Below are 27782 nucleotides of genomic sequence, written 5' to 3' on the forward strand. Positions count from 1 at the left end.
AAACGGGAATGTGGCCCTCCTGTATCAACACATCAGCCTAGTTTATTTCTGCCCCGCATGATGCTTATCTCAGTTATGATGAACAAAAATAATTCTGCGACAACAGAGTCAGCCACTCAGTCGTGGCTGCAGGAGGTTCAGTGAATAGCATGTCAACACATTTAAAATCTATACATCTAAGAAAATAGGGGATGAATCTAAATCTTATTACCTATTTTCAGAGAACATTTTGTCATCAAGCACAGGCATGAATAATAACATTAAATGCTTGAAAGCAGAATGCACAACAGCTGTAATTAATGGTATTAGTTACAACGATGCTTTTCCTGGTGTGACATGTTAAAATGTCTGCAGTGCTACTGTAATTTACCTGTTGAAAACCAGTGTTTGTGACGGGAATGAGACAAAACTGTAATCAGACTGCCCTGTGCACACAGGCGATGTGAATGAAGGCAGGGTAGAGCACACACACACACACACACACTCACACACACACACACAGTCATTGTCATCTATCTTCACAACATAGTGATAATAACTATTAAATGCTTAGCGAGCTCCAGCTGATGTTATTGAATAACTCATTCAGCAACACCCTTCTTTGGAACTCAGGCTTAGATTGTGAACCTTAAACTCCAGAGTCAAGCCCCACCCTGCAGCCAAAACAACAACATGATCCAGCTCTATTATCTTGTTCTTATGAAAAAGGTCATAAATGCTCCTAGCATATGGAGTATTCAACAAATGTGATTCTGCTTAGGTCCTTATAATAATTCTGAACAATTAGCGTGTAGTTATGCATCACACAGATTGTTCATACAGGTCACCTTTTTTTTTTTAAGAATAGAGCTGCTGTAGGCTAGTATGTAAGTGTCTTTCCCAATGGCTACGAATACTGTATTAAGTATTAAACTTCGATTAACTCATTTCTTTGTATTTCTGCACATTAACTTTTTCTGGATAAAAGGTTTGTTGACTTTCTCCCACAGTGATCTTTTCCAATGAAGTCAAATGACCTTCCTAAGAAATCTACTGCATGATGGAGCAACATGCACTGTAGTCTTACACTTTAGTGCGCAGAAAGAGTTTTATCTGACTCTTTCTGTTAAAGAAAAAGAATAAAAACTACGAGAAAACTGAACATCCTAAAACGTGCAAAAAAACTTTAAATTTAAAAGTAGCTGATTAACATTTTGTAAATATTAAAATGACAATAAACATAGAACAATGTATCTTAAATGGTTTTACTTTATTGTAGCTAAATTCGTGTGCAATATGAACATTATCTATTTTGTGAAGTACAGTCACAGGGTGAATTCATCCAGTCAACAAATATAGTACATTTCAGCATTTTCAAATTCAACAGCTTCATACTCATTCTAACAAATCATATTAAGTACCATTTCCAGTTACACAACTTTCAATATAGGAAGAAACATACATTTTCGACAAATGTAATACAGTTATTATCGCTCCAACTGATTGTTCAAACTGTATACAAAACTCAAGACTCAAAAAAATATATAATATTACATTTTACAAAAATCATTTAGATAAGAATTACTAAATTCTTTTTTAACAATTATTTTAAGGCATATATTTCAGTGACTTGCTATAAGGGAATGCATAGAAATTGTGCAACTTCTACAAATACATACATAAAGATTTTATTGGACAGGATGATATTTTGGCCTAAAGGGGAAAACCACTTTTGTAAAGTATGTGATATTCTGACAAAGGACACTTCTGTCCTCAAAACAACCCACAATACAAAGGTCTGTGGCACCTTTACCAGGAAACTGTTTCAGATACAGTGAATAAAGACAAAATGAATCAAAACCTTCACACAAACATGAGGTTTCTATCACATTTATAGTAATTAATATTGTGCTATTAGTGTCATATTTTATTATTCTGAATTCCGAGACTGTGTTCCATGTGACAATAAAATCTACGTGACATATTCCAAAACAATGTGAAAATATAATGTGTTTTACGTAAACAAACTCCAAATTTCATTCAATACGAATGATTTGCAGTACTTACATTTTATTTTATAACCAAAAAACAGCATAATTATCATAGAGTAATATTGCTTATAGTTTGTGTGAATCATGAATGCACACAATGTTAGTGTTTGGTCCATGTTTGTCAGTAGCTCTACCTAATGTTTGTGTATGTACAGAATTTGTGAGCTTAGTCATTTGATGCTACAGAGAAAACTAAAGTTACAGGTAAACTGTAAACACTGATGGATGATGAGAGTATTTTTGATCGTTCAGACAAAGTCAGACTTGGTACCATAAGTGCTCGACCCAGAATCCCAACCAGGAAATGGTTTGACATACTGAATTTGTAGCAAAAAATGCAAGAGGTATTTTTCATTAATATTTTTCTGTGCTTCAAGCCTCATTTCTCTTCTTGCAGTCCAGTTACTGTCGTGTTTGTGTGTAGTGAATTTTGGGATGTTTGAACCCTTTCAACTGCACGGTGGAGTGAATCTGTGTACGTTGTAGACTGAAAGAAATACCCTGAAATGCATAGGATGTTTTGTTTCCTTCCATTCAAACTGGTGTGGAACATTACTCCCCTGCTAAACTCTGCTAAACTCTACAATATGTAATTTAAATCCCAGATCCGTGCACCCCTCCCTCACTGCCTTTATTTTATACCGTTGTGCTTTTTGGCTTTACTCCCAGTCTAAAAGCCACACGACCATCCATGTTTTTTCCTTTACAGTGCTACGTTTTTCCGACCCTCACCCTGTCCCTGAAGTGCTGTTCTAACAGGAGCTGGTCTGGAGGTTGCTCTCAGTGAGGATGGAGGTGATGGTGGAGGGATCGAACAGGCTGTCGTCGTCATCTGAACTGAGAGCTGATGAATCCAAAGCTGGGCGCATTGCTAGCTGGGTTTTTCTCCTGTGACACATAATCATCATTGACATTATCAATGGCATCATTAACTGTTCAAACACACTTTGTTTAACAGTTGCTTTATCCACAAATGTTATCGCTGCCAAGTGGACATTGTGCTCCCTCTGCTGGCAAAACAAGGGAATAACATGCATTACCTTTTTACTAGTGGGAGCATGTCTGTCATTTCATTTCCCCCTGGGGTACATGAGTAATGTACCTTTTTAGTTGGATGAAATACCTTTTCACATGTGGTTGATTGCTGATTCGTTTTGCACACATCACATTGTGAAATCATGCCCCTCAGGGTGCTCTGTGAATCTCTACCATGTGTCTGTTAATGGTGTGTAACCGATAAGGAATCTGGGTTTGCTGGTAGTAACGTCATTTACAAGCAGTTTTGTTCATTCTGTGACATAAATAGGAGAAGATCTCTCTCTCTCTCTCTCTCTCTCTGTCTTACTCACTCTCACAAACTGCTGTGAAAATTTGGCTGCTAGGAAGTGTCTTGCATAAGTGCACAGTGAGTAACAAATTGGATGAGAGACAAAATTGGATACAAAGAAAAGGAAGTGCTTACTTGAGCTCAGTTTCCAGTGCTGTGACTCTGGTCTGCAAGGCGTCTTTGAGCTCCATCTGTTCCTCCATGTCTCTCTGGGCCTTCCTCCTCAGGCCATCTATCCTTTCCAGCTCCGTCTCTCCTTCGTCCACCTGCCTCTTCAGGGCTTTCACTCTCAGAGTAAGCTGCAAAACAGGGTAAGGGTTAAAGTGCATGCATTTGGTATTGATGTACTCCCATGTCTCCAAAGTAAATTCAAATATGACACTCATTTGGAGGTGGATGTGTTTACCTGGTCCCTCTGTTCAGTGTGTGTTTCTTTCTCTTCATCCAGCGTCATGTTGAGATCTTTTAGTTTCCTCTCCAGACGTCGTTGAGACGCCAACACTGAGTTCTTCTCCCTTTGCACACACAAGAGAAGAACAGAGCGTAAGACATGTGAACATGCTCATGAGTAAAACTTCCCCTGTCTCGACTACTGCCAAAATGCCCTTTAGCAAGACATTTGCCAGCTCATTGCTCTCATGGAGATAGATGCTCTTTAGCCAGGTGTTAAAGTCTGGTTTTACTGGAGTCTCAGGTGTGTGTGTGTGTGTGTGTGTGTGTGTGTGTGTGTGTGTGTGTGTGTGTGTGTGTGTGTGTGTGTGTGTATGTGTGTATGCATAACTGAATTAATGTGAAGTTGAATGTGAGTGTAAAAGACCATACTTGAACTTGATGTTACAACCCAAAACATGGCTTCTATAATTTAACTAACATTCTCCCTTAAGAAAAGGGGTTAACTCTCTTTCATAATAAAAGTCATCGAAGAAGTGCTCACATCTTTTTTAACTTTAACAGAATTAAAAGTAGCAACACTTAAAAATACACTTTAGGTAGCAAAAGGAAAAGTACTCATTATGCATGATTATATAACCCATAATATTACATCATAATGTAGTAGATGGTTTATATTTTGTATTAATCATGTGAATCTGCAAAGTAACTAGTAACTAATGTTGTCAAATAAATTAAGTGGGGCAGCAGAAAGTTACATAAAATGGAAATACTCAAGTATTTCAAAATTGCACATGAGTAAATGTTATATTTACATGTAAAAACTTAAGCTGGGATCACCACCAAAATCAACTTCTCCTAAGTCACTGACAAAAAGTATCCATCAACCAAATTTCAAGGGAATCTATTCAAAAAACATTAGACCCATTCAGTTGTCAAAACAAACAAAGAAATAAGGGTGAAAATAAATGTAAACAGGAATTTCCCATGAAGCATGTTTTATGTTTGTTGCACTGTACCTTTCCTCACTCAGTAGGCGTTCTTCCAGCTCCTGGAGCTTGTTCTCCAGCTGGGAGAGTCCTGCTGAGGAGCGAGATTGGCCCTCCATGTCGGCCACACGGCCCCTCAGCTCCTTCAGCTGCAGGGAGAGACACAGACAAACAGCAGGTCAACAAAACCCAAAATACACTTGAGTGGTTAGTCAGGGTGGGTGTGTTTCTGTTACTGGTGAACACAAACGTCAGCAAACACAGATGCTGTGTTCACATTACATACGTGTCTCTCCATGGAGTTCTTGTCCAGCTCCAGGTCCTGTTTGGAGGATCTCTCCTGCATGAGGTCAGAGCGGAGCTGATCAATCTGGTCTCTGCTCCTGGCCACTCGGTCTGTCAGCATCTCCACGCTGCTTTTCTCCTCCTCCAGCTCCAACTCCATACGCTTCAGCTTGTCCTGGCCGAGACAAGAAGAGACCACTTTATTAGATACTCAGAAAAGAGAGATGGTGTGCACTGGATTAGCCCAAGAAATGAATTTGATGGTGCTGGAGTTTGTACATGTAAGCTTATAAATACTCACAAATATGTATATGCATTAAACAAGTCTACATGCTAATCTTTTAACCATATTTGTTTGATTTACAAATTAAAGTAATAAATGTGCAGAAAAATGTCCAGATATAGACAGACTGCTAAAGTGACATTGTAAGATAAGATAAGATAAGATAAGATAAGATAAGATAATCCTTTATTAGTCCCGCAGCGGGGAAATTTGCAGGCTTACAACAGCGTAGAGTAAAGTGCACACAAGAGACATAGTAGAAGAAGACAAGATAAAAAAAAAAAAAAAAAAAAAAAAAAAAAAAAAAATGCAGAGCAGAAATACTAGCAGCACAGAACTATAAACAGCAAAAAGCCCAGCAGTCATGTTTTATTCCCCCAAACCATGGAGATGCAGCTGCACATATCTGACCTCCAGGATGCGCATCTCCCGGGTTTTATCATTCTGGCCGTTTTTGATGGCCTCCATCTCTCCCTCAAGGTGGCGCAGCCTGTTGGACAGAAGCTCTTTATCCAGCTGGTGGTTGTCTCGCTCCTCACATATAAGCAAAATCTCCTTCTTCTGTCGTGATATCTAGGTAGATTCATGATTTTAGAAACAGTAATGCCAAACGGAATTTCCATCATGAAACAAACAGGTGTGTTTTTTTGCATGTTCATATCAAACAGACACATGAATACAATCAGTCAAGCATGCACCATGAATATGATGTGTCAAAACTACTGAAAACATTCAGACCAGACTTTCATAATAAAAACAACAACCAGGCCAAGCAAGCAAGCGAGCATGCACACAAACACTCAAAACACAAACCTCTTCCTCCAGTCTCCTTAGATTTATATAACTTTTCTCCAGTTCACTCTGAGAGTCATTTCCGTGGCGTTGTGCCTCCTGCATTTCCTTGCGTGCCCTGTCTCTCTGCTCCTCCAGCTGAACCTTGAGAGTCTGCACCTCCTCTCTTGAGGACACGGTGAGAGACTCATACTGACAGGGAGAGGGGAAAAAACAAAGAGGATAACTTTTTTGCTCTGTGAATCCTCTAATGATTAGTTGGACGTTCAATGCTGCGGACGCTGTCATGCGTTTACAAAAAGGTATAAAATAGGATCACTCCTTCTTACCTCTTTGTTGAGTTTCTCCAGAGCTCTTTCCTGCTGTTGTTTGGTCTCTTCCAGCTGGTTGAAGGTCTGTTTGAGTGTCTCCTTCTCTTTCTCCGTGTCCTCCACACGCAGGACAAGTTCCCGGTGCTCCTGAGTCAGTCTAGAAGCTTTCCTCTTGGCCTCATCTAGCTCCAATCTCAACCCTCTCACCTCAGTGTGGAGGGCAATCTCTGCCTCTGAACTCTCAGTTGCTTTGTTCTGCAGCTGAGCCTGAGGATGACAAAGAGTTATGCGTAAACTCGTCTGCTGATTTCAGTGCATCTAACACAGGGACACTCGTGTGTGACAGGAAGTGACCTACCTCCAACCGTGAGAGTTTTTCTCTGAGGCGTGTGTTGGCCTCCTCCTGTTCCTGCTGGGCATCTTTGAGTGATTCAACGTCCATCTGAGCTCTATTCAGAAGTGTTTTATTAGCCACCACTTCCTCCTCAGCCAATGAGAGTTTCACTTTGAGCTGGCCAGCTTCACCACGTGTCTCACCAAGCTTCTGCTCCAGCTCTGAGATGATGGCTGGGTCTGGGAGCTAAAGGCAGGAAGTCAATAGAATGATATTGACAAAAAAATACGAGAGAGAAAATGGCAATTAAATATGAGAATTTCTAACCATTAGACATCATCACACAGATCTAATCATCCTCAAAAGAACCACATACAAATCACTACGCTTGATTTAACTAACCTGTTTGTTTTTGCCCTGTGCCTTGGCAATATCCTCCCTGGCCCTCTGTAATTGGTCCTTTAGCCTGTCAATCTCATACTTCATTTCTGCCTCCTGGTTCTGGTGAGTTTTTTTAATGGAGATAACCTCCATGACCTTCTTGTCAAACTCCATCCTGTGCTTCTCCACCTCAGACTTGGCCTTCTGTAGATCAGTATTGTATCGCTGAAGTTCCTAAAAAGAAATATGGGCAATTTGATGGTTAAAACTACAGTCGGTAACTTGAATAAAAAAAATACTTTTTGTCATATTTGCTCAAACTATCACTATATCCTGACAGTAGTACACGAGACAGCTGAAACATCTGGTTCCTCTTCCTCCTTTTAATGCTCCTGATGTCATGAATTCTGATCAAATTGTCAAACTAAGAAATGCTGGTCAAATATGAATCAAGATGCTGTTGCTGCATTTCCTATTTCTTGATTCAAATGTTTTCAGAAACATATTGTAGTGTACATATTAAGACGTTAAATGGAAAGTTTATGACCTGGCCATCATGTTGAGAACAGCCGAACCAAAACCAAACACCAAAAACTTGCTGGAGTAAATTTTATCATCGACAGAACATTCAAATATGTTTCTGAAAACATTTGAGACGAGAAATAGGAAATGCAGTCATAGAACCGTGATTCATATTTGAACAGCGCTGCCTAGTTATACAGTTCGATCAGAGTTCATGAGCTTTAAAAGCTTGATTGAAACTCCTTGGCTCTGATTGGTGGTTTTCTTTCAGGCACAGTGGAATCTTGCAAACGCCATGACTTGTAAAACTGTCTTTTAAATTGACAAACATCATATGTGTAATTCATGGCACAACTTAAACAGGAACAAAAAAGATTTCTCTCTCGCTGTTAATTAATGTACATATTTTTTCTGAAGTAAGGTACAATTCCCATTGTGGTCCAGCAGAGGGATAGGGACTAGGAGAAGGTAGAGGAACCTGTTTTTTTTTAAACAGATTGTCAATCTCTTGTGTACCACTGTCAGGGTATATTGGGCAAATATGACAAAAACTGTATTATAGTAATCAACCGTTGCTTTAAATGTTTGTGATACAGATCAGGTGTCAGGCATCATGTGAGGCTGAGTGTATGTTCACCTGGTTGAGAGTCTGTGTGTGGTCAGGGTCCGGTATCTGTCGTTTCATGGTGCTCACTTTATCCTGGAGCTCCTTTACTTCCTCCTCAAACTCCTCTTTTTCCAGCCGGGCTTGCAGGAGTCTAAACATTGTAGATCAAATACATTTAATCCAAACAAAGTGTACCATATGAAAGTATTGTAAGTTCTGCTTGATTATGTGATCAGCAGCAGTTGGATTGAAGGTGATTCATGACAAGTGAGCTTAATTTAATAATGTACAAACAACAGGAAATTAATCAGCATTCCCTGTTACCACAACAGTCTAGAACACATTTTTTGCTAAACACAGATATCTAAGATCATCCACACCACCCTTATAGTGTTACACTGTATGGAGACAATGAAGACGTTAACAGCCAGATGCTAAGATGTCCAGATGAGGAACGTTGTGTTCTGCACCATTTCTGCTAAACCACAGTACTAAACATGGTCCATTACCATTGGGACCTGTGGTACTTGAGGGTACCTCTCGTACATATTCAAATGTGGATCATGTAGTCAGTCATGTATAGGGCTGTAAGTGTGGATGACCTTGGAACTACAGTCAGACAGTTGTTAGCACAGCTAGCCACATCTACACATCTGCATATCTAAACACAAATGCTGTTCAAATAGTGACTCTCACAGTGTTTCAGGGCTGCTGGGTGGCTCTCTGACAGAGAGTGGGAGAAACATTGACCAAGTAGAGTGAGAGAGAAGAGATGGACACACATTAGTAGTACAGCAGGTGCAAAGGGAAACCCAAAAGACCGTGACTACATCCATGTCCAAGTAAGCATCGGAAAGCCCACATCCAGGTAGGTAATAATGAAACCACACTGTGAAAACAGCAACGTACTAGAAGAAACTCACTCTTGCTTGGTTGTTCGAAGTTCATTTTTGGTGGAGTGAAACTGCTCCATCCAGTGGCTGCTCTCGTCTCTACAGTCTTCCAACTGCTGCTGAAGGGAGCGGACTGACGCATTCACACGCAACCGCTCTGCCTCGATCCCTACTTGAGACTAAAATAAGAAACACAGAAGAATTTATGGCATGTTTGTTAATATTCCTTTCATTTCATAGACATAAACCGAAAGATAGACCACTCTGCATTGTTTTATCTGAACAGATTCAATTTCAGTTTAGTTCAGTTGTTTCTTGCACCTATGCTGAGCATGCTTAATGCACCTGTGCATGCAGCTTCTCTTCTGCAGATAGTAGTTCACATAAGATCATTCACTTTATATTCCTCTATATGTGTATGCACACATGTATAGATTTATGTTTCTGTGTATTTATTTATTTATTTATTTATGTGTATGTGTATGTATGTGTGTGTAGAAACTCTACTAAAAGCCACAATATAACAATATGTGATGTGATGTATGATATATTGACACAATAACATTTTGCTGATGGGGTCTGTTGTGGAGGGACTTGTTTTCCCATTTTGTGTCCAACTTCAAAACATTTTCCTGCCAAATGTAAGTGATGATGAGCTGGCTAGTGGCTTCTGTGTTTGCGTGCACACCTGAGACACCTGCTCCATGCTGCTGCGGAGCTTCTCCATGTCAACGCTGTACTGCTCTCGGAGCACCTCGATCTCTTTGTCATGTGTGGCCACCTCTTCCTTCAGAGCTCCCTTGAGAGCAGTTAGCTCCCTCTCCCTCTGCCTTAGCGTCTCCTCCAGCTTCTGTTTCAGCTGGCACACCTCCATCAACTGTGCCTGAGAAGACATCAGGTCCTGCAGACACAGGGAATACACAGTATTAGCTTTGGACCTCTCAGCCTCCAGTTTGGTACAGCATTGCTCATTTGTTTACACATATCTTTTTCTTAACAGAAAATGAATCTTGCTTTTAATTGCAAAAGCCTTTACTACTCATCAACCTGTCAATATGATGCTATGTGATAAAATTGCTGTCTTTAGAAGCAGTTTAGACTAGATTGGAGTGTCATCTTATTTTAGAAAAATCCTATAGTGGGGTGAGATAGTTTCTGTCTGAGCATCTGTGTGGGTATATTTGTGTGAGCATGTTTCTGTTATACCGTCTTGTTGCCGTTCTCCCTTCTCAGTTCATCCTGAAGCTCAGCCAGATGGTCCTCCATTTCTCTGACCCGTGCCTCTGCGTTCTCCCTGTCCATACGCAGCTGAGTCAGCCTGCGAGTAAAAGAGGGACAGACACACACACACACACACAGACAGACAGACAGACAGACAGACAGACACAGAGACACAGACACACACACACACACACACACACACACACACACACACACACACACACACACACACACACACACACACACACACACACACACACTTTAAATGACGATGGCATCCAGTTTGTCTTGTGAATAAGTGCCAGTAACTGCTTGTTTCACGAACTGTGAGGAGTGTGTGCTTGAAAACAAAGTGGGCCAGTCATGCATCCCTCTCACTCCTGACCACCAACACAAAGAGACAATGGTACAATGCCCCTTCCTGCTTTAGTCTGTCTGTGTGAATGAGTGTGTGTATGCTGTCGTGTCCTCACTCTGATTGTGTTTCATTTAATTCTATCTTCTTCCGGTCCAGCATCTCCCGGAGCTGCAGATTTTCATCCAGACAGGACTCCAGCTCAGCTTTCAGAACAGGATCAGAATTGCTAACAGAGTCCTACGCACAAGCAGACATGATGAATAAATGAGAGCAGTGAAACATAAGACATCAGGTGGCTCTGTTGGCATGAACAGTGGGCTTTTAGGAAATGTTAAAGCGGGCTTGCATTTGCCCACTAGTCAATATGCATAAGGAATTAAGTTCTTAGGAGCTATTAGAGATTAAGTCCTGGCCACCTTCCTTAAACCAACATATAATGAGTCATTATTGAAGTTAGATTATCGTGTGTGTGCACCTTTGACCAGGCAAGAGGGCTTTAAGGATTAACGTGAGGATTAATCTGAAGCACACTCCAAGGAACCCTTAGCCCTCCTGGTTAGATTAGCCAAAGACATTTCCTTCTCTCAACCAACCAACAGCTATTCCCTTCACTTGATAGCTGGTGCTCTCATTTCAGGAAGACTGGGATGAGTGTTTATGTGTGGCATCAGATGTGCACCTTGCAATCAGAGCTGATTAAAAGTGGCAGATTACTTTCGGAATGTTAACATTCTCTAGTGGCAGCCAGTTCTACTCAGCCAAGTGAATTTAGGAAGGTTTGGTGGGTCATCCAAGGCACTGAAGCTACAGTAACAACCCAAAAAATCTTCATCATTTTCTACAGGCGACGAAAGTATAGAGAAATATTTCAGCACTGCTCATAACCTGATAAGTATTGGAACAGTTTTGGATATATAAAGTATCTATACCCTTGCACGTTTATGTCTATTTCTATTTACCCTTCTTTCCACTTGCAGGGTAGTTTGCAGTTCAGCCATCCTTCTTTCAAGCTCCCTCTTTTCTCTCATCCACTCTTCCGGAGCTCTTTCGTTGGGCTGGTGAAGAAAAAGATGTATGGGGACATACATGTCAGTAGTTTTCTTTACCTGACATATGAACCAGTGCAGGACTAACCCCTAGAAGAAAAAAATATTCTCAAAAAGGACAAACCTTTAGATTCTGAATCTTCTTAAAGAGAACCTTGACTTTGTGCTTGATGATAACATCGCTCTCATTCGTCCTAATAGAAGATGAAAACGGTAACTTATGATAATTCGTGTGTAAACATTTATTACAATGGCATTATGAGAACTTAATACAACCTATATGTGCTGCATCAGCATAACATGGGAGTCCTTACCCTTGTCTCAGGATGTTGAACAGAGTCTGCATGACCTGCTCCTCCTCACTGGCCGTGTCTGCACTCTGACCCTGGTCCAGCAAAAGGTCAGGAGTCACCTTGAGACATAGATCAGAAATCTACTCTTGCAATCTTGCATGCTATATAGTGTTTGGAGCTCACTAAAAAGTCAGCTGTCATACCCAGCCATAAAATACATTTAATTCTTACTTGTGGCTCAGTCGGACCGGCCTGTGGTGTCTCTGCATCGGTATATTTCCCCGGTGATGTCCACTGGTTAGCAGAGTATCCGGGGTATTTGTTGACAGCGGCCTGGCTGCGTCCAAGGCTGCTGTGAGTGGAGGACGGAGGTGAGGTGTAGGGGTTGGGGTTGCTGAGAGGAGATGTAGCTCTGGGATCTTGTTGTTCAGCAGGGAGTCCTCTCTGTTGGCCTCCAGTGTGACCATCATCAAACCTGTTTATTAGTCTGTTGATGGGAGTAAGTCTCTGATTTGTTTGTTGAGGCGGGTCAGGGTTGGACTGACTGTTTCTAACTGACCCCAGTGACCCGTTGAGCCCTGCTCTGTACGTACCGTCCCGTATATTCTTTCCCATGCTCCCCTCTCTACTACCGGCATGGCGAACCTGCTCTCTCTCTCCCCTTACGCCAAGTCCTCCATCCAGATTCCCATAACTCCCAGACTTCCCGTCCCCTGGTGGCCTAGACAGCTGAAAATCCTCGTTGCCCTCCCCTCCCTCTCCGTCCCTGTCCAGCAGTGACCCATGGGACTGGGCCCTGCGTAGTGCCCCACCCTGCCCTGCTCCTCCATCTATATCTGCCCCCTGTGTTCCTGGCTCTGCCTTATCTCTTCTGCGGGGAAGGCTATTGTAACCAGAGGGGTACTGGGTCTTGAGCTGGACCCCATAAGAGTCTCCTTTCTCTCCGTCCTTCAGGACCACATATGGCTGGCCAGCAATACCCTGCACCCTGACGGCCACGCCGTATTTGGAGGTGTTCTGGGTCTTGGTCTTGGTCCTGGGCTGGGGCCCTGGCTGCCCCCCACCAGCGTCTTGGAGGTCATTGATGAAGCGGATCTGGACACCGTAGTCCACTGGGGTCTTCCGACCTGAGGATGCAGTGCTCATGCTGGTAATACGACAGAGAGAAGGGTAAGGAGAAGAAGAAGGAGGCAAGTATGTGGTTAGATCACACTTAAGAAGAGAGCTTTTCTGCATCCAACAGACAGGCAACATATTTGCTCTGGTCTAGTATTTTCATATGCAAAACATTAGCTTTTAATTTAACATAAAAAAAATATGATTTGGTATTATTGAGAAAGTACTGTCTGATAGGGTCATATTCACCCCAAAACAGTCCTGTTCAGGATTATATTGATATCAGTATCCGCCTATTAAATCCAGTATCGGTTGGACTATACTCACGATAGCAGGTTCAGGGTCACAGCAAAGACCGCTACAATACGATCAAAAACCAGCCTAACATGAAACAGCTCTTTCCTCAAATTGAGAAATCAGACAAAGAAAACCTAGACACTCATTAACAAACAACCCTGAAATGTCAAAACTTTGTTAGACAACGCTTTAAACACATACAGGAACAAGGATTTATAGGCACTAACACTTAGTTTCTGGCTCTTGACTGCTTGTGTGGACTTTGTCCTCCGTGCTTTCCATTAGTCATTAACCTGAAAGCACACACCCACATATCACTTTCCCCTTGTAAGGACCAACAAAGCTTTTTCAAACTTTTGGAAGTTTCCCAGCCAGATACTAAACCTATTTGCCTCTTCAAATCTTTGACAGCTTGAATAGAGACAGGTACCACAGTAACTAGTGAGGACTATTTCATTCTTTTTCTAATTTCTCCACTTTTGTGTTTTTCCTGACTCCCTACTCCTCCCCTCTTCTATACTCAGACAGCCCTTAATGAGTCATACTGAAACTATTTCTTACTCTTTCAACAGATCACACCTATGTCATTATTTAGTGATACGTCACTGTCAGCCTTATTCGTCACTACCTGGCAATAATGTAGAGTACTGAACTGCAAATATCTGATATGACATTGACTGACTGATCACACCTTGTGTTAGGTCACACTGTGAGAGCTCATCCCCATTTCTATTACACTGATATGGTTCATTAAACTCCTATCAAACCTATTTCAACACTCCCTCCCTGACCTCTGCACCTTTTATTTCCGCTCCACAGATTTCCAAGGTGAGAGACAGAAAGTGGGCTGGGAGAGTGAAAGGGAGTGTGTGGTGAGAAAGAAAAAAAACCCCAGTATTATAAGTGACTTGTGTGATAAAATCCAAAGTCAAGCTGGGCACACCCATCCCCCCATACATTCAAAGAACTGACTACAAAAGTAACCATCACATTGATAGTGCACAAGCACCCATACATTATTGAACGCCCACAAACACATTTCCATATTTCCATGAGGATTTTGGAAGCTGTATGACGCACCCCAGCCCAGGCAAAGCCAGGAACAACGTACAGTCAGTAAAGTGAGCCAAGACGGATAATCTTATATGTCCCTGCTGTGGAACCGAAAACTAATACATAAAACAACTTTGGAGCAAAAATAGGTGATGGAAAATGTCGTAACACAACATCAGTGACCTTTGAGGATATCTGTGTGCTTGTTGTGCGTAAGCATCGTCCGCGGACAGACCGGCCCCTCAGTCGTGTACAGCTAGTTGATTTTTTTTCCCACCCTTTGGGAACCACAGAGGAAGCACCATGTCACAACACATTTGTGCAGTCGAGCATGGAGTCTGCAGCAAACTGTCTTAACAGCAAGGTCAAGCATGTCATGCAGTGATGAAGTGCCATATGAGGGCAATGTGGAATTTATGGGAATCTGAACCAAAAACGATCTGTAGAGTATAAGTGTGCAGAACTGACGTACAGATAGGTAAATGTGAGGTAGAAACAAGACAGTTCTCTCTCACTATCTGTTGATCTGCTGTTTCATTTTTGTATGTCAGTGATGTAATGCAGTCCCAACTGGGGTGAGGGCGATCCCATCCTATTGTCCAGCTGATGTAGGGCAGAAAATGAGGGCAGCAATTCTGAGAATGCTAAACAAAACAATCCCCATGGTCTTTAATTCCCCCGACACTGTTCATCGGATTACAACAAGTTTGTTTTAAAAAGAAAATGACATATTTGTCCGCATTCACTTTCCCTTTAAAGTTTCTCCCAAAAGCGAATGTCTTTTTAATTCTCTGTAAAATAAACATTGTTTTCCATATTGACAGTAGGATACAAAACAAGTTCTTCTCTAAATCCATTTGGTTATACAGTGTCTGTGCTGTCAAATTAACATATCAATCACACCTAAATTCTTGCTTTCTTTATTTGGGAGATACATTGTGTGAATCTGTATCCTTTAGTGCTGAAACCATAATCAATAAATCAATTAGCAATTAAATGGTGATTATTCTCATGTTCCCGCTTCTTAATTGTGAGGATGTGTTGCTTTTATCTTATGTGATAATAAACTGATTATTTTGGTTTTTTGGACTGCTGGTTGAACAAAGCAGGTGATTTGAAAATATCATCGGCTTTAGGAAATTGAGATTTTTCGTTATATTGGGTCATTCTATGGATCAAGCAAAAAAATCAAGTAAATAATGGGTGGATTGATGGAAAATGTTTAAAAAAACGTTTGTTGCCACATAGCATTTCCTTGGAAAGCTTTCAAACAAAGGTCTCCAACCCACACTTGTATCATTAATAGGATGTGACTTCAACAACAGGCTTTTTCTGGCTTGCTTGCCCAGCATAACTCCAGGGTAACACTTCTTTTACCAGTCATGTTACCCTGCAGGTATGCTGACGGGCTCTTCACCTCTGGCCTCAAATTGAATTCCCACACAGTAAATTGAATTGGAGCTGCTTCCCTGTCAAGATCCGAGATGGAATGGAAAATATAATTAGGAGATTAAAGCGGGTGTGCAGTGAAATGAAACAACTGCGATGTGTGGATTCATGAAAGTGCCTCTGCTGAATAACAGAGTCAGCATGGCTCATGTGATCAGATCATCTCTGACCAGGCCTAAAACAGACACACCTAGAGAGAGCAGCAGCGGCTGAAGGTTATTTGAGTCTAAACTTTTGTATGTGCTGTGTTTATTATAAAATGAATGTATCCACACTGAATTGTATGGACTAACAGGACTGCACAGTATATCGGCTTTAGTATGTAGAATGTTTTAACAAATTGGACATTGATTTATTATTATCATCCGTCATTAACACATTGATATTTTTTTTCTTCGATAAATTGATTACAAATTGAGTCTATTAAAATGTCAGAATATAGAAAATCATTCATTTCAATTTCCTAAGCTGTCATCTTGCGTTTGCTGGGAATGAGAGTGCCAGTAAAAGCTAGTAGGTGGACCATATGTTAAGGTTTCTATGTCAAACTACAGTTTTTGAGGTCAATAATGAACGTTAATTTTTCAATGATATAATAGAGAGAAATGCAGGAAATACACAGATTTATAATGAATACATTTTAAATATATAAATTGTAGTCGATTGACTTATAAATGAACTGCTTCAGCACTTGAATACAGCATACTATTTAGTCAACAAGGACAAGCTGTAAAATAGAAGTTTTCCCCTTTTTTCTTCAATGTGAATCATTTTGGTTTACCGGTACGACCTTCAGAGTCCTTTAAGGACAGGCAGCCACTCAGTCCTCAGGGTATTCTCCCTCTCCATTACATTCTTGACTTAAAACCAGGCCCTCTTCCTCTCTCTCGAGCGGTCAATCTCTTTCTAAACTTGCCGCCGCTCCCCTTTCACGCTCAAACAAACAGCCATTTATTCCTCTTTGCAAATCCAAAGAAGTTCATTGGCATAACAAAGAGATACTCCAGTGTTACAAAATAGCACACAAATGACACCATATTGGGAGCACATAAATACGCCCCTCCCTTACCCCACATTCCAGACACTTGTTTCTCTGTTCCTTTTCACTTACAATGTGTCTGTGTGTGCTCAAGAGAGAGACTGATTTATGAAAACCCATTTACACACAACAGATGTACCTGTAATATTGGACCAACTCTTGGACCAACTCTTGTCCAGAATTAGGAATGGCTACCGGGTTAAACTTTGGCCCACATTTATTCTTTTTTAAAATCATACTATGTCAGCATTGGTCCATGGCTTAGCACGTGCAATGCTATGATTATTCAATTTAATGACACAATCCAATGAGCTATTCCCCACACTTCATAACTATAATCTGCACTTCTTTCTTTGCTTGCGTCATCAGTTTCATCTGACTGAGGTTTACTAATGAAGAGCATCTCTGTGTCATAGACCTGCTGTTCAAAAATGTCCTTGAAGGGTTGTAGAGAATAACGTTACATGCAAGAGTATCGTATTATTAAAGGATATACAGTACCAGTCAAAAGTTTGGACACACCTTCTCATTCAACTACTTTGAAGAATCTAAAATATAAAACATATTCTGGTTTGTTGAGCATTTGTTTGTTTACCACATCATTCCTTCATAGTTTGGATGTCTTCAATATTAATCTACAATGTAGAAAAAAATAAAAATAAAGAAAAACTTTTGACTGGTACTGTATATTATATAGATTTCAGGCCTGGAGGGATTTATGGAATATGGTTAAAGGCAAGGTAACAGATAACGACAGGTTATGTCTGTTCTGACTTATATTGGCAATAAAACAAATATTTAAAGATGTTACAATTAATTGCAGAAACGTGCAGTCCCCCTGAGAGTACTTGTACATTTAACACCACCTGCAGACATTTCTCACATATATTTCAGGCTGAAGTCACGTGATCTACCGAGCTAGCGTTAAACTGGCTGATAGAGATACAATACAGAAATAACTTATTACAAAACTTACTCAAACGAGGAAACAGGCGTCACGAAGCCAACAGAAAGCAGCCTGTACAGAGTAACAACAGTGTGACAGGTCGTGTCTGGTTTGTCCGTCTCGCTTTGTGAATACCAACAACACACGTAAAGTTACCTCTTACTCTGGAGATAACGTGATTCCTTTGCTCCTTGTTCAACTCTTCGCTTCCCGTAATGTCGTTGATGATTCAAATGTTTTCCATTAAAGTCCACACAGAAGAAAATGGGTGGAATAACAACTCCTACGCAAAACAAGACAGCAACAAGTTCATTATGTGGCGACTGCAACCTGTTACCTTTTGTCGGGGATGTGACCGTCCCGCCCTGTCTCTGCGGAGGGGACGCTGTGATTGGACCAGCGAGCTGATGTGGGCGGGGCTTCAGATATCGGCCTCGTTTCCTATTGGTGTGATATTCACGTCAGTCATTCCTTGTGCTGGTCCAATTTTTTTTTTGCTGTAAAACGGAAGCCCGTATTGTTACTTTTGGTAAAATAAACAAAACAAAAAAGGGACAAAACTTTTTTCAGGACTAGTGATGGACGACGGTGGATACACACTGGTGCCCTACATGTGTGTGTTTGTCTCCATTTTACCAGTAGATGGCGCAAATATCTACCAGCTGGTGGTTCAGCAGCATCATCCAGGGCCCTTGACAAAAAGCTCCAACTCTCCAGCTACAAGTGCATGACCTCCAATAACGTGGTCCTGCAGCTGGAAGAGTATGCAATGTCCTACTGTTACTTTACAGATATTTTATTCGGGTAAGTGGTTGTTGGGTTGCTTTAAGATGCCATTTTGGTTGTTTCTATGGTGCAATCCTTTATGATGTCTCAGAAGTAAGTCATTACATTACATTACAGTCATTTAGCAGACGCTTTTATCCAAAGCAATTTACAATAAGTGTATTCAACATAGGTACTCAAGAGAACTACTAGTCACCAGAAGTTAGTGCATCTCCTTTTTAAACAAGCATCTAAAAGCATAAACCAGAGCAAAAGTATAGTGCAGAAACAAACTAATACGAATACAATAAGTGCAACAAACTAATACGAACACAATAAGTGCAACAAACTAATACGAACACAATAAGTGCAACAAACTAATACGAATACAATAAGTGCAACAAACTAATACGAATACAATAAGTGCTGAGTGGAAGGCTCAGGGTAATACTTGTCATGATTTTGGAATTTCATTTCTGTTTAATTTTGATTTGTGGCATATTTTGGGTTGTTTGTAGTCCGTTGTTATTGCTACCTATTTTAGCAAATCAACATTATCTCAACTGTAGACAAGAAAAATCTTCAAAGGGACATTTTTTTAAATTTAATTAAGATTGTCACATGTTGGATCCTATTTTGCTTATTGCCAGGCGTTTATCGTCGCTTGGCCAACTACCAGTAAAGTTTTTGAGATTTCAGTTGTTTATCCATTGAAACATTTACAGTAAAACTCCTACCCCGCCCCGTACACACAGCCCCTCCCCTCCAATCTCCAGTGACATCCCACAGTCTGTGCACGCAACTTTATTCTCCATCTCCTCACCTCGACACACTGGACACATCATCTCACGCTCTGGGAATGGGAACTTTACTGGGTTCGAAGAAAAACTTTCAATTCTTTCGCATTTACGCGCTACAGAGGCTACTTTTCAAATTGCAGGGATAGTTGTTACTGCAGGTACAGAGTGACAGAAACCAGGGCCACGGGCCAATTACTTCCAAGACGCACCAGAAGTTGTAAGGGAGACGCAAGGAATCACTTTCACACCAAGAAGTGAGCTGTGCGACGTTGACGACTAAGAGATTCTTGTAATTTCAGGTCAAAGTAACTTCATCCAAGGCGTGCGTAAAACATTTGTGCGTGAAGTTGGATAGTTAGTTGCAGTGGGGCAGCTTATGCAAGTACGAATAAAAGACAACAGGTTTGTTAACTTTTAAGCCTGTGATAGTATTAATACGTCGACAGCCATGGCAAGATGGTTCAGAGATTTCCCCATCAACCTAAAGAACGGAAATGAACGGGTCCGCTCGGCCTCTGAATCTGGTCCCCAAACTCGCACCAAACCCTCGTTTTCTCGTGACAGCCTGAAAGGAAATCAGCGCAAAGATGGGGGAATGGGGGGTTTACTGGCAGGGAGAAATAGGAAAAATTCGGCTACGGAATTGGGTCGTAACAACGCTGGTTTTGGTGGGACAGTCTGGGATACTCTCTCTCCTGGAAAAGGTCGCAAAAACTCCAAGGTCGAGACAGGGACTTCAGATGAGAACCGTCAGGTTAGGACCTCTAGTTTGGCGCAAGCGTACATCAGCAGGATGATCAAGGTGGATAAACAAGACAAGACCCCCAAACTCAACGGGATAAGTGAACAGAAGCAGCCCGAGGACGAAAAAGCAAGGTCTGACATTAAAGCAACGGTGAGTAATGTGCCACTTTTTTAATACTCATATTTTATCTGCTATTTATTCTGAATCAAACAAACCCAGACAGAAGTGGTTGTAGCAGCATGCAAATTAAAAGTCTATATACTATATACAGTGTATATACAGATTTCCTTGTGGGCTTGTAGTCAGTGCTGTCCTTTGTGTCTCCCATCCCCACCTCAGTTCATAACCCTGTATTCAGTTTCCATGCTTTCAAAAGAATACAATGCATTTCCACTTCATTGTGTCACATCAAACAGGCAAACACAATGTGCTGACCTCTTTGCACTCTTTGTCTGCTTGTCCCTCCATTACTTGTCACTTAATCATGGACACTACACACACACACACACACACACACACACACACACACACACACACACACACACACACACACCACACACACTGTATCAGATCCCTCGCCCCCTTCCCGCTCTGTTGTCTTCAGGTAAATGTATCATCTGAATGCTCATTGCAGCCAGGCATTGTTGTTTCTGACAGATCTTTTCCCTTTCACAGCTGATTATCCTGGAGGACTACGCAGATCCTTTTGATGCCGAGAAAACCAAAGAGCAGAGGGAGGCTGAGAGAGCAGGAGTCAATGATGGGTACATGGAGCCTTATGACGCACAGGTCATCATCACAGGTGAGTTTAGGATCATTATCTATCTCAGCACTCACAATTATGGAAGGGCCAAAGTGGCATCATCTGGACTGCAGAAAAAAATAAATACATTTATTTATTTACCTCTTAACACTCTTTGTATATCATCTTCTATAATGAATGTAAATGACATGAAATACTATACTCTATACTGCTGTAAATCCTGTCAATTTCCCCACTGCGGGACTAATAAAGGAGTATCTTATCTTATCTGATCTTATCTTAAAGCATAGGAATACACATCTAAGTTTTAAAGGGACTTATAGGATAAAACTAGACCCTCAGCCTCTCTGCCGACTTCCCTCCCCGCTGGCGGTTGCCGTAGGAACAGTGTTTTGCAGGGACAATGGGTGCAGCTTCCTCTTCCAACTTCCTGTCTCCTGCCTCTGTTTCCTTTGCCCCATTCTCTTGATAGGAAGTTGGCCCCAGTGCCCCCCCCCCTCACACACATAGACACACACATACACAGAATACTTTATGATCCCTAACGTGTGAAAAGAATCGAAAGACCCCCCCAGCCCTCTGCAAAACCTACAGGTCCCCCCCTGGTCTCGCCCAATCACTTCCCAGCAGCCAGGAAGTGGCCTGGTCAGCCAGCCAATCAGCAGCTGTGTTGACCTTTTCTTCCTGTAGCTCCATTGTTTGGTCACACAATAGTGCAGACACACAGGCTACCTGTCAGACAGTAAAGAAACACAACAAGTGAAATTCCTGTAAATTTTAACGACACGCCATAAAAAACTTAATTCAGAGATCAAATCACACTAGACAGGCAGATTTGTTTAATTCAGATGGCCCCATAAACAACAGTATTAGCCTACAAACTTTGTCTAAAACTAGAGGATACCTTACACTACCTAAAAAAGTATAAAACTCTTCTACAACCATACCACTTTGTTTGAGTTGATAGACAAATTGACCAGTATACTTTATAAAGGTATACAAATGTACATTGAGAAAGTGTATTTTAACCTTACTTATTTTTAAGTGTCAGTTGGACAGTTTCCTACTCCACCTGATATACACATACATTTACATAAAATATTCCTCATCTCTGTGGATATGGGACAGAAATATCATGCAAATGAATACTGGGAAGCTTGCATGCTGTGCATGCCTGACTATTAGCTTATTTAGGAGAATTTATTTAATTTTTAAATTTAAAAGATATACTTGTCAGTTTATAAGTTGCCTCTTACCAAAGCTAACGCAGTAATACAACAGCTTCTCAGCAATACATTCTTCTTTCATGAAGGTTTAAATAATTCATTTTAATTCATATCGTTTAGAGATGTTGATTTAACTTTATCGTCATTTTAAATGCTATCTAGTGCTATTGAGTTGTTGTTTTGTTGTACTAAATTAAGAGGTGTCCTCAATATTTTGTCCACCCCACTTATATCAATAAGCACAGACAAATATTAGAGACACCTCTCAGCATAACCGAAGACCAACAGCACCACAAACTACAGCCTCCTAAATGATCAATAAGTTGAATCAACCTCTTTCTTGAATAGTTTAAACAAAAACTAAACATAGCAACCTTCGTGACTGTTGGATATATCGCAGGAATGTTGTTATAACCGTTGTATTAGACTGTATTAGTCTATGCTAAGTGTATATAACCATTTGTCAGTTGAGTGTATAATTTAAAGGCAAACACGTGTCATGAAAGGTTACACTGGAATGGGAGAGCTCACTTTTACATTGTTGATTCAGCTCAATGCATGATAGTCTTACAGAAATGTGTTGTGAATGTAGCTGAATATGATATGAACAGATTAAGCAGTTACTTTTGCCATATTGTGAATTTGAATTTGTTGGAGGTTGGTCGATGTGTGGTAACTCAAACAGAGGGGGAATACTCTAAAAATACAAAATAAAAACAGTGATAGGAAATTGAGCTGATAACTGCTTTGTCTACGATCAGTGAGAAAACAAACACACATGTCTAAGTGTCCAAAAAACAATCTCCCTAAGGAGTCGCAACACTGTCAGCTGCTTTGTTTAAAATGTCTTCCTTATGACGTTTTGAGGCCAAAGAGGCCCTTTGTCATGTAGGCTCTTTCTAAAAAAGAGAAAGAATACATTTCAACAAGAGCAGATGACACTTTAAGAGATACAATGTTTGTCTAATATGACGTACTGTACCATAAACTAATCACATGACCACTGTGCTGCAGAGGTTCGTAGACGTGGCTCCAAAGACCTCCTGAAAGTGTGTGTTCTGCTGGACCGAGGCAAGAGGGAGGGGAAGGGGGACAAGGGAAAACCCACGCCCCCGAACATCTACGACACACCGTATGAGGGCGGACTGGAGGGCGACAGTGGGGGGGTGTGGATCCCTGTCACACGGCCAGAGTCTGACGTCCGTCCCGCTGGAGAGTACGAGCTGCCCTGGGAGTGGAGAAAGGAGGACATTGTCAGAGCGCTGTCAGGTAGGGAAAGGGAGAGAGGGATGATGGGAAGGGTGGGGGTTTTGGGCGTGGAGGAAGGATGCCATGAGTTTTATTTGTTCAGTAATGCCACAACAAATTTGTGTTTGCTTTAGAGGGGAAACAAAACAATCCTGTTGAATCAATTTCCAGAGATGTGTTTACTTTGGTAGCTCTGGCATGCTTTAATAGAACTGTATTATGAAAGGTTGCTATTGTCTCTCCTGCATCCTTCAGCTCAGTTCGAGGCAGTGGATTGTTCTCCCACTAAAGAGAACGGTTCAACCTCCACCCGCCAGCAGCAGCAGCAGCAACAGCAACAAACCCTGAGGCAGAAGAACTGGAACCAGAAAATACTCGTACCATCTTCTCCATCCTCCTCCTCTTCTTCTCCCTCCTTTCCCTCCTCTCCTATTCTCAAACTCTCCCCTCTCACGCCCCCATCTCCCTCTTTCCCCACCCTAAAACTCTCACCCTCTTCTAGTCCTATCAAACTCTCCCCTCCGTCTCCTACCTTCTCCAGTGCCCCACTGGATGGGGAGGCAGCCAAAGTGGACCCCAGCCTGTCTCTGGAGAAGCAGAGGTAAGGATGGAGAAGACTTATTTATCCATAGGAAGGAGGAGGGAATATGACGTTTATAAATGTTATTACAGGAAAAATAAGAAAGCTTTTGCACACTGAATTATAAATCATAACCTTTATTGAACTGACTTAAACATGCAACATATCGACCCTATTAGTTCATCATCCGGCCAATGTCAAACATGACAAACCAATGTATGCAAAAACGTTATTATATCATGCTGACAGCATGTTCAATAAGACACTCAAGAAACAATACATTGTGAAGAACAGTTGTAGCAATCACAAATAATGGCATAGCAAATAGTTGAATATAGAAATACATTTCAACCATCTAAAGAGAGCCAGTGTGGCTATGTATACAGTCTGTGCACGTTTCCTCCCATAGGTCAGGTGAATTGAAAAATACTCATAAAATAGTCTTAATCTGATTATATTTTAGTCTTCTGATAGATTTGAACAGACAAATTAAGGAATAAAACATATGCGACGAGGGTTGATACATTTGGTTGCCTTCTTATCAAGTCTGTGTATTATTAGTCCTTATCAAAATGAACTCCACGTTTCTCATAAACTCTCCAGAGTAAATAGCATTTTACGTCCCCCTGTCTGCTTTCTGTGTTGCTCTTCTTGCATTTGTTAGGACAGTTACAAAAACAGCATTTATGTTCTAAACATCGCTGTGATAAACTCTGGAAGAACAGCGACATCCACAGTTTTGGTTAAAAATATATTCCTCTTAGTAAAACTTGTAAAGCAATCTAGCAGTTTTCCTTTCACATCAGATCTGGTGACTCACAATGTCAAACAGAGCAGAGGCTGCCAGTAGTCTTGGCCAAAACCACGTATATTTTACACTTGTCACATTGGACATTTTAAGTGAAACTCTTTTTTATCAGTAAGAGCTTGAGCCAGCAGCAGGCCTTGAGCACACGCTCATAATAAGATGCTGAACATAACTGCTTGAGGGAGGTGAGGCTTGAATAGAAAGAGACTCATTTTAGCTGTAAACCTTCTGTCCTCATCTCAGTAACTACAGCCTTTCTTTTCAGATAGGGGACATGTGGAGGACACGCTCAGAGCAACATTCCTCATTTTCCAGCATGTGTTCCTTTAATGTTGTGACTGAATGTCAGTGTGTGTTGCCTTCAAGAAACAAGGTCATATACAATCTGCTTATATATGACTCTAGCCTGTAGACACTGTCAGCACAACCTTGTGTCCCACTAGACCACATACATTAGGTCTGTTCATTTTATTTATCCCTTTGCCCTCTCAAGTTCACCTTTGACATTCTTAATTCACTCAGTCCACCATATACGTCGGTCTGATTTATGGAGACTGTAAATCTCTGTTGGTGTCTGTGCATTTCGTTCCTCCCATCAGCCTCTTACTCCCACCATCATCGCCTATCATTATCTTGACATCTGACTTATCTCCATATGTCGCTGCGCTATATGTCAGTGATCCTCTGTCTCTTTCTCTCTCTCTATGCGTCCCCCCCCTCCTTCCCTCGCCCCTCCAAGCTGGTACCATGGCAGTGTGAGCCGGCAACAGGCGGAGGCTCAGCTGCAGCGCTGCAGGGAAGCCAGCTTCCTGGTGAGGGACAGCGAATCAGGGACCAGCAAGTACTCCATCGCTCTGAAGTGAGTGTACGGATGTGTGTATTTCAGTTGAGTGTGTTTGTTGAACACGGTAAAGGCACGCTATATGGTGCAACATGTACATATTCATTTATAGTGCTATTTTTGTTCACTTTTATGTTGCTGCATCATAATCTCCGATTTTCTTCGGCTGAGTTACAAAAGGACTGTGGGACATTTTACTTGAAAATCAAAGGATTTCTCTGATTTTAAAATGACCTTTTCTAATGCCACGTCTTTTAGCTCTGTTTAAAAATTAGCATGGGACATTTATCTTGTGTTCTACAGTGTGTTTTATACTGTACGCATTATATTTAGGTTGGAGCCCAATGACTTTGCCACCATGGTGATTGAGGAATTACTAAATTGTTACAACCGGCATTGTGGTGGCAACCTCTGAAGCGTTAATGCATGAAAATGTGTCATTTGAAGAGTTGACACTACTGAAAAGTGTGCCAGTAACAGGTTCTCTGGATAAAGGCTCAAATCCTGTGATGCAATTGTGTGCACGTGTGTGTGCGCATGTGTGCATGCGCCTGAGTGCACATTTGTTGTAAGCTGCTCATTCATTTGAGAGTCCACATCATTAACCCCATTTACACATCCACTGAACTTGGTAAAAATACACAGTCTCGTTTGGGGGGATATAGATAAGAGAGCAAATTCTTTTTAGTTGCAACATTATTAGGTTTCCATTTAACAGCAGCTCTTAACTGTAACTGTTGCTGTGTGTATTTTACTTGCAAGCCTGGCTCTTCCGACAATAATTCTGTATTTTGTGTGTTTTTTTCCGCTTTGTCCTGTTCCGTTAGGACCAGTCAGAGTTGTGTGCACATCATCGTGGCCCAGACGAAGAGCGTTAAGGGTTTGGGCTTCACACTGGATCAGAGTAGCTGTGTGTTCTCCAGCATCCCTGAGCTGGTCCACCACTACTGCACGCACAGACTTCCATTCACTGGAGCGGAGCACATGACCCTGCAGCATCCTGTGGCCCGGCCGCACTGAACATACGTAGAGGATGAACAAACACGCTGGGACATAAATACACATGAGCATACATGTATTACAAATGTAGTCACAAATGCACACAGACATGCACATTAACTTGTCAATACATGTGCGCACAGACATCATTCAAAGACATGCTGCTTAGGATCATCCTGCGTACTGCCTTGTTAACTTCATATGTTTGTATCTCTTAAATGTGCTACAATGATCAAAGCCATACATTACAATAACCATTGATCACATTGTTATAGTAGTATTTGTTTTCCAGTCTAAACTGAATGTATTTATAGTTACAGGAAAACCTTCCCTTCTTCCACAGCCTGGTGTATTTGTTCACGCTATTGTCTTGTCCATCTGCCCTACAGGCATGATACCGTTTTAGCAATGCAGTATCATTGATTTCTATAAACCGTGAAACAATGCACATGAAGCCCCGCATTTACTGTAACCAATCACATATTTGATTTTTAGTGGAGAGGTTTGTAATCTCCCCCACTATACAGAGGGGCTGACATCATGAATAAGCTCCATGCCAACCAGTTAGCCTTGGTCTGTGAGGTCAATACACCTGATTGAAGTATATTCATTCATCCATCTGACATGTCAATCAGTCTATTGATGTCTCCTGAAAATCAGGCTCATTTGCCATCCTCTGTCTGTTAAGAGAAAGAGCTTTATTGATTTGGCGAGTAGAACTGGTGAAGACGGAGGGGTCCTATAACATTACAGTACCCAGTTGGAAAAATTGTTTGAATGTGTGTTAGTGTGAAAAATAAATATGTGAATATCATGTCCATTCATGTGCCTTCACTGTTATCTAAATGAGGCTGTGATGATTACTTTATTGTGAATTAATTAAAAATGTTACCCTGAAATGTATCTACTGCATACATGATGTGTCTATAATGTGATCGTTGGATATGGTCAATTTTTTTTTTACTGCACAATGATGTGTGTTGTATATTATTGTTGTAAGACTTTTATTCAGTAAAGAAAATAAATTCATATTAACTGTGGACAA

General features: G+C 41.1%; 2 protein-coding genes across 5 annotated transcripts; one reads left to right on the forward strand and one right to left on the reverse strand.

Moving 5' to 3' along the window:
* Window positions 1-1239: 1239 nt before the first annotated feature.
* On the reverse strand, window positions 1240-18364 carry LOC129109875 (cingulin). Of its 4 annotated transcripts, none has more exons than XM_054622021.1 (20): window positions 18300-18364; window positions 12294-13209; window positions 12084-12181; window positions 11894-11963; window positions 11683-11778; window positions 10839-10960; window positions 10351-10462; window positions 9833-10045; window positions 9175-9323; window positions 8282-8402; window positions 7144-7356; window positions 6766-6987; window positions 6426-6674; window positions 6118-6288; window positions 5716-5877; window positions 5023-5196; window positions 4767-4885; window positions 3764-3872; window positions 3493-3656; window positions 1240-2918 (listed from the first exon to the last, which is right to left on the reverse strand). In XM_054622021.1, the coding sequence occupies exons 2-20, from the start codon at window positions 13206-13208 to the stop codon at window positions 2783-2785; spliced, it is 3615 nt and encodes a 1204-aa protein (XP_054477996.1). In that variant the 5' UTR covers window position 13209; window positions 18300-18364; the 3' UTR covers window positions 1240-2782. The 4 variants fall into 4 exon arrangements, with proteins under 4 accessions (XP_054477996.1, XP_054477997.1, XP_054477994.1 ...); XM_054622022.1 differs by lacking the exon at window positions 18300-18364 and adding an exon at window positions 18119-18261 and having other exon boundaries at window positions 12084-12154; XM_054622019.1 differs by lacking the exon at window positions 18300-18364 and adding an exon at window positions 18119-18261.
* Window positions 18365-19550: 1186 nt separating this feature from the next.
* she (Src homology 2 domain containing E) lies at window positions 19551-27767 on the forward strand. Its single transcript, XM_054621771.1, has 6 exons — window positions 19551-20422; window positions 20948-21074; window positions 23276-23530; window positions 23765-24110; window positions 25637-25756; window positions 26566-27767. Exons 1-6 carry the CDS (start codon window positions 19976-19978, stop codon window positions 26756-26758), a joined length of 1488 nt encoding a protein of 495 aa, XP_054477746.1. The 5' UTR covers window positions 19551-19975; the 3' UTR covers window positions 26759-27767.
* The last annotated feature ends 15 nt before the right edge of the window (window positions 27768-27782 follow it).

This window comes from Anoplopoma fimbria, chromosome 20 (assembly GCF_027596085.1).
Source record: "Anoplopoma fimbria isolate UVic2021 breed Golden Eagle Sablefish chromosome 20, Afim_UVic_2022, whole genome shotgun sequence".
Taxonomy (NCBI): domain Eukaryota; kingdom Metazoa; phylum Chordata; class Actinopteri; order Perciformes; family Anoplopomatidae; genus Anoplopoma; species Anoplopoma fimbria.

What these genes read in the sequence shown, in the direction of transcription:
- LOC129109875 (XM_054622021.1), bottom strand. Translation starts at nt 13,208, where the DNA reads ATGAGCACTGCATCCTCAGGTCGGAAGACCCCAGTGGACTACGGTGTC. An exon ending in TTCAACATCCTGAGACAAGG is followed by an intron (nt 11,964 to 12,083) that starts GTAAGGACTCCC and finishes ATCTTCTATTAG; the next exon opens with GACGAATGAGAGCGATGTTA. An exon ending in AGAAGATTCAGAATCTAAAG is followed by an intron (nt 11,779 to 11,893) that starts GTTTGTCCTTTT and finishes TTTCTTCACCAG; the next exon opens with CCCAACGAAAGAGCTCCGGA.
- she (XM_054621771.1), top strand. Translation starts at nt 19,976, where the DNA reads ATGGCAAGATGGTTCAGAGATTTCCCCATCAACCTAAAGAACGGAAAT. An exon ending in CATTGTCAGAGCGCTGTCAG is followed by an intron (nt 23,531 to 23,764) that starts GTAGGGAAAGGG and finishes TGCATCCTTCAG; the next exon opens with CTCAGTTCGAGGCAGTGGAT. An exon ending in AAGTACTCCATCGCTCTGAA is followed by an intron (nt 25,757 to 26,565) that starts GTGAGTGTACGG and finishes CTGTTCCGTTAG; the next exon opens with GACCAGTCAGAGTTGTGTGC.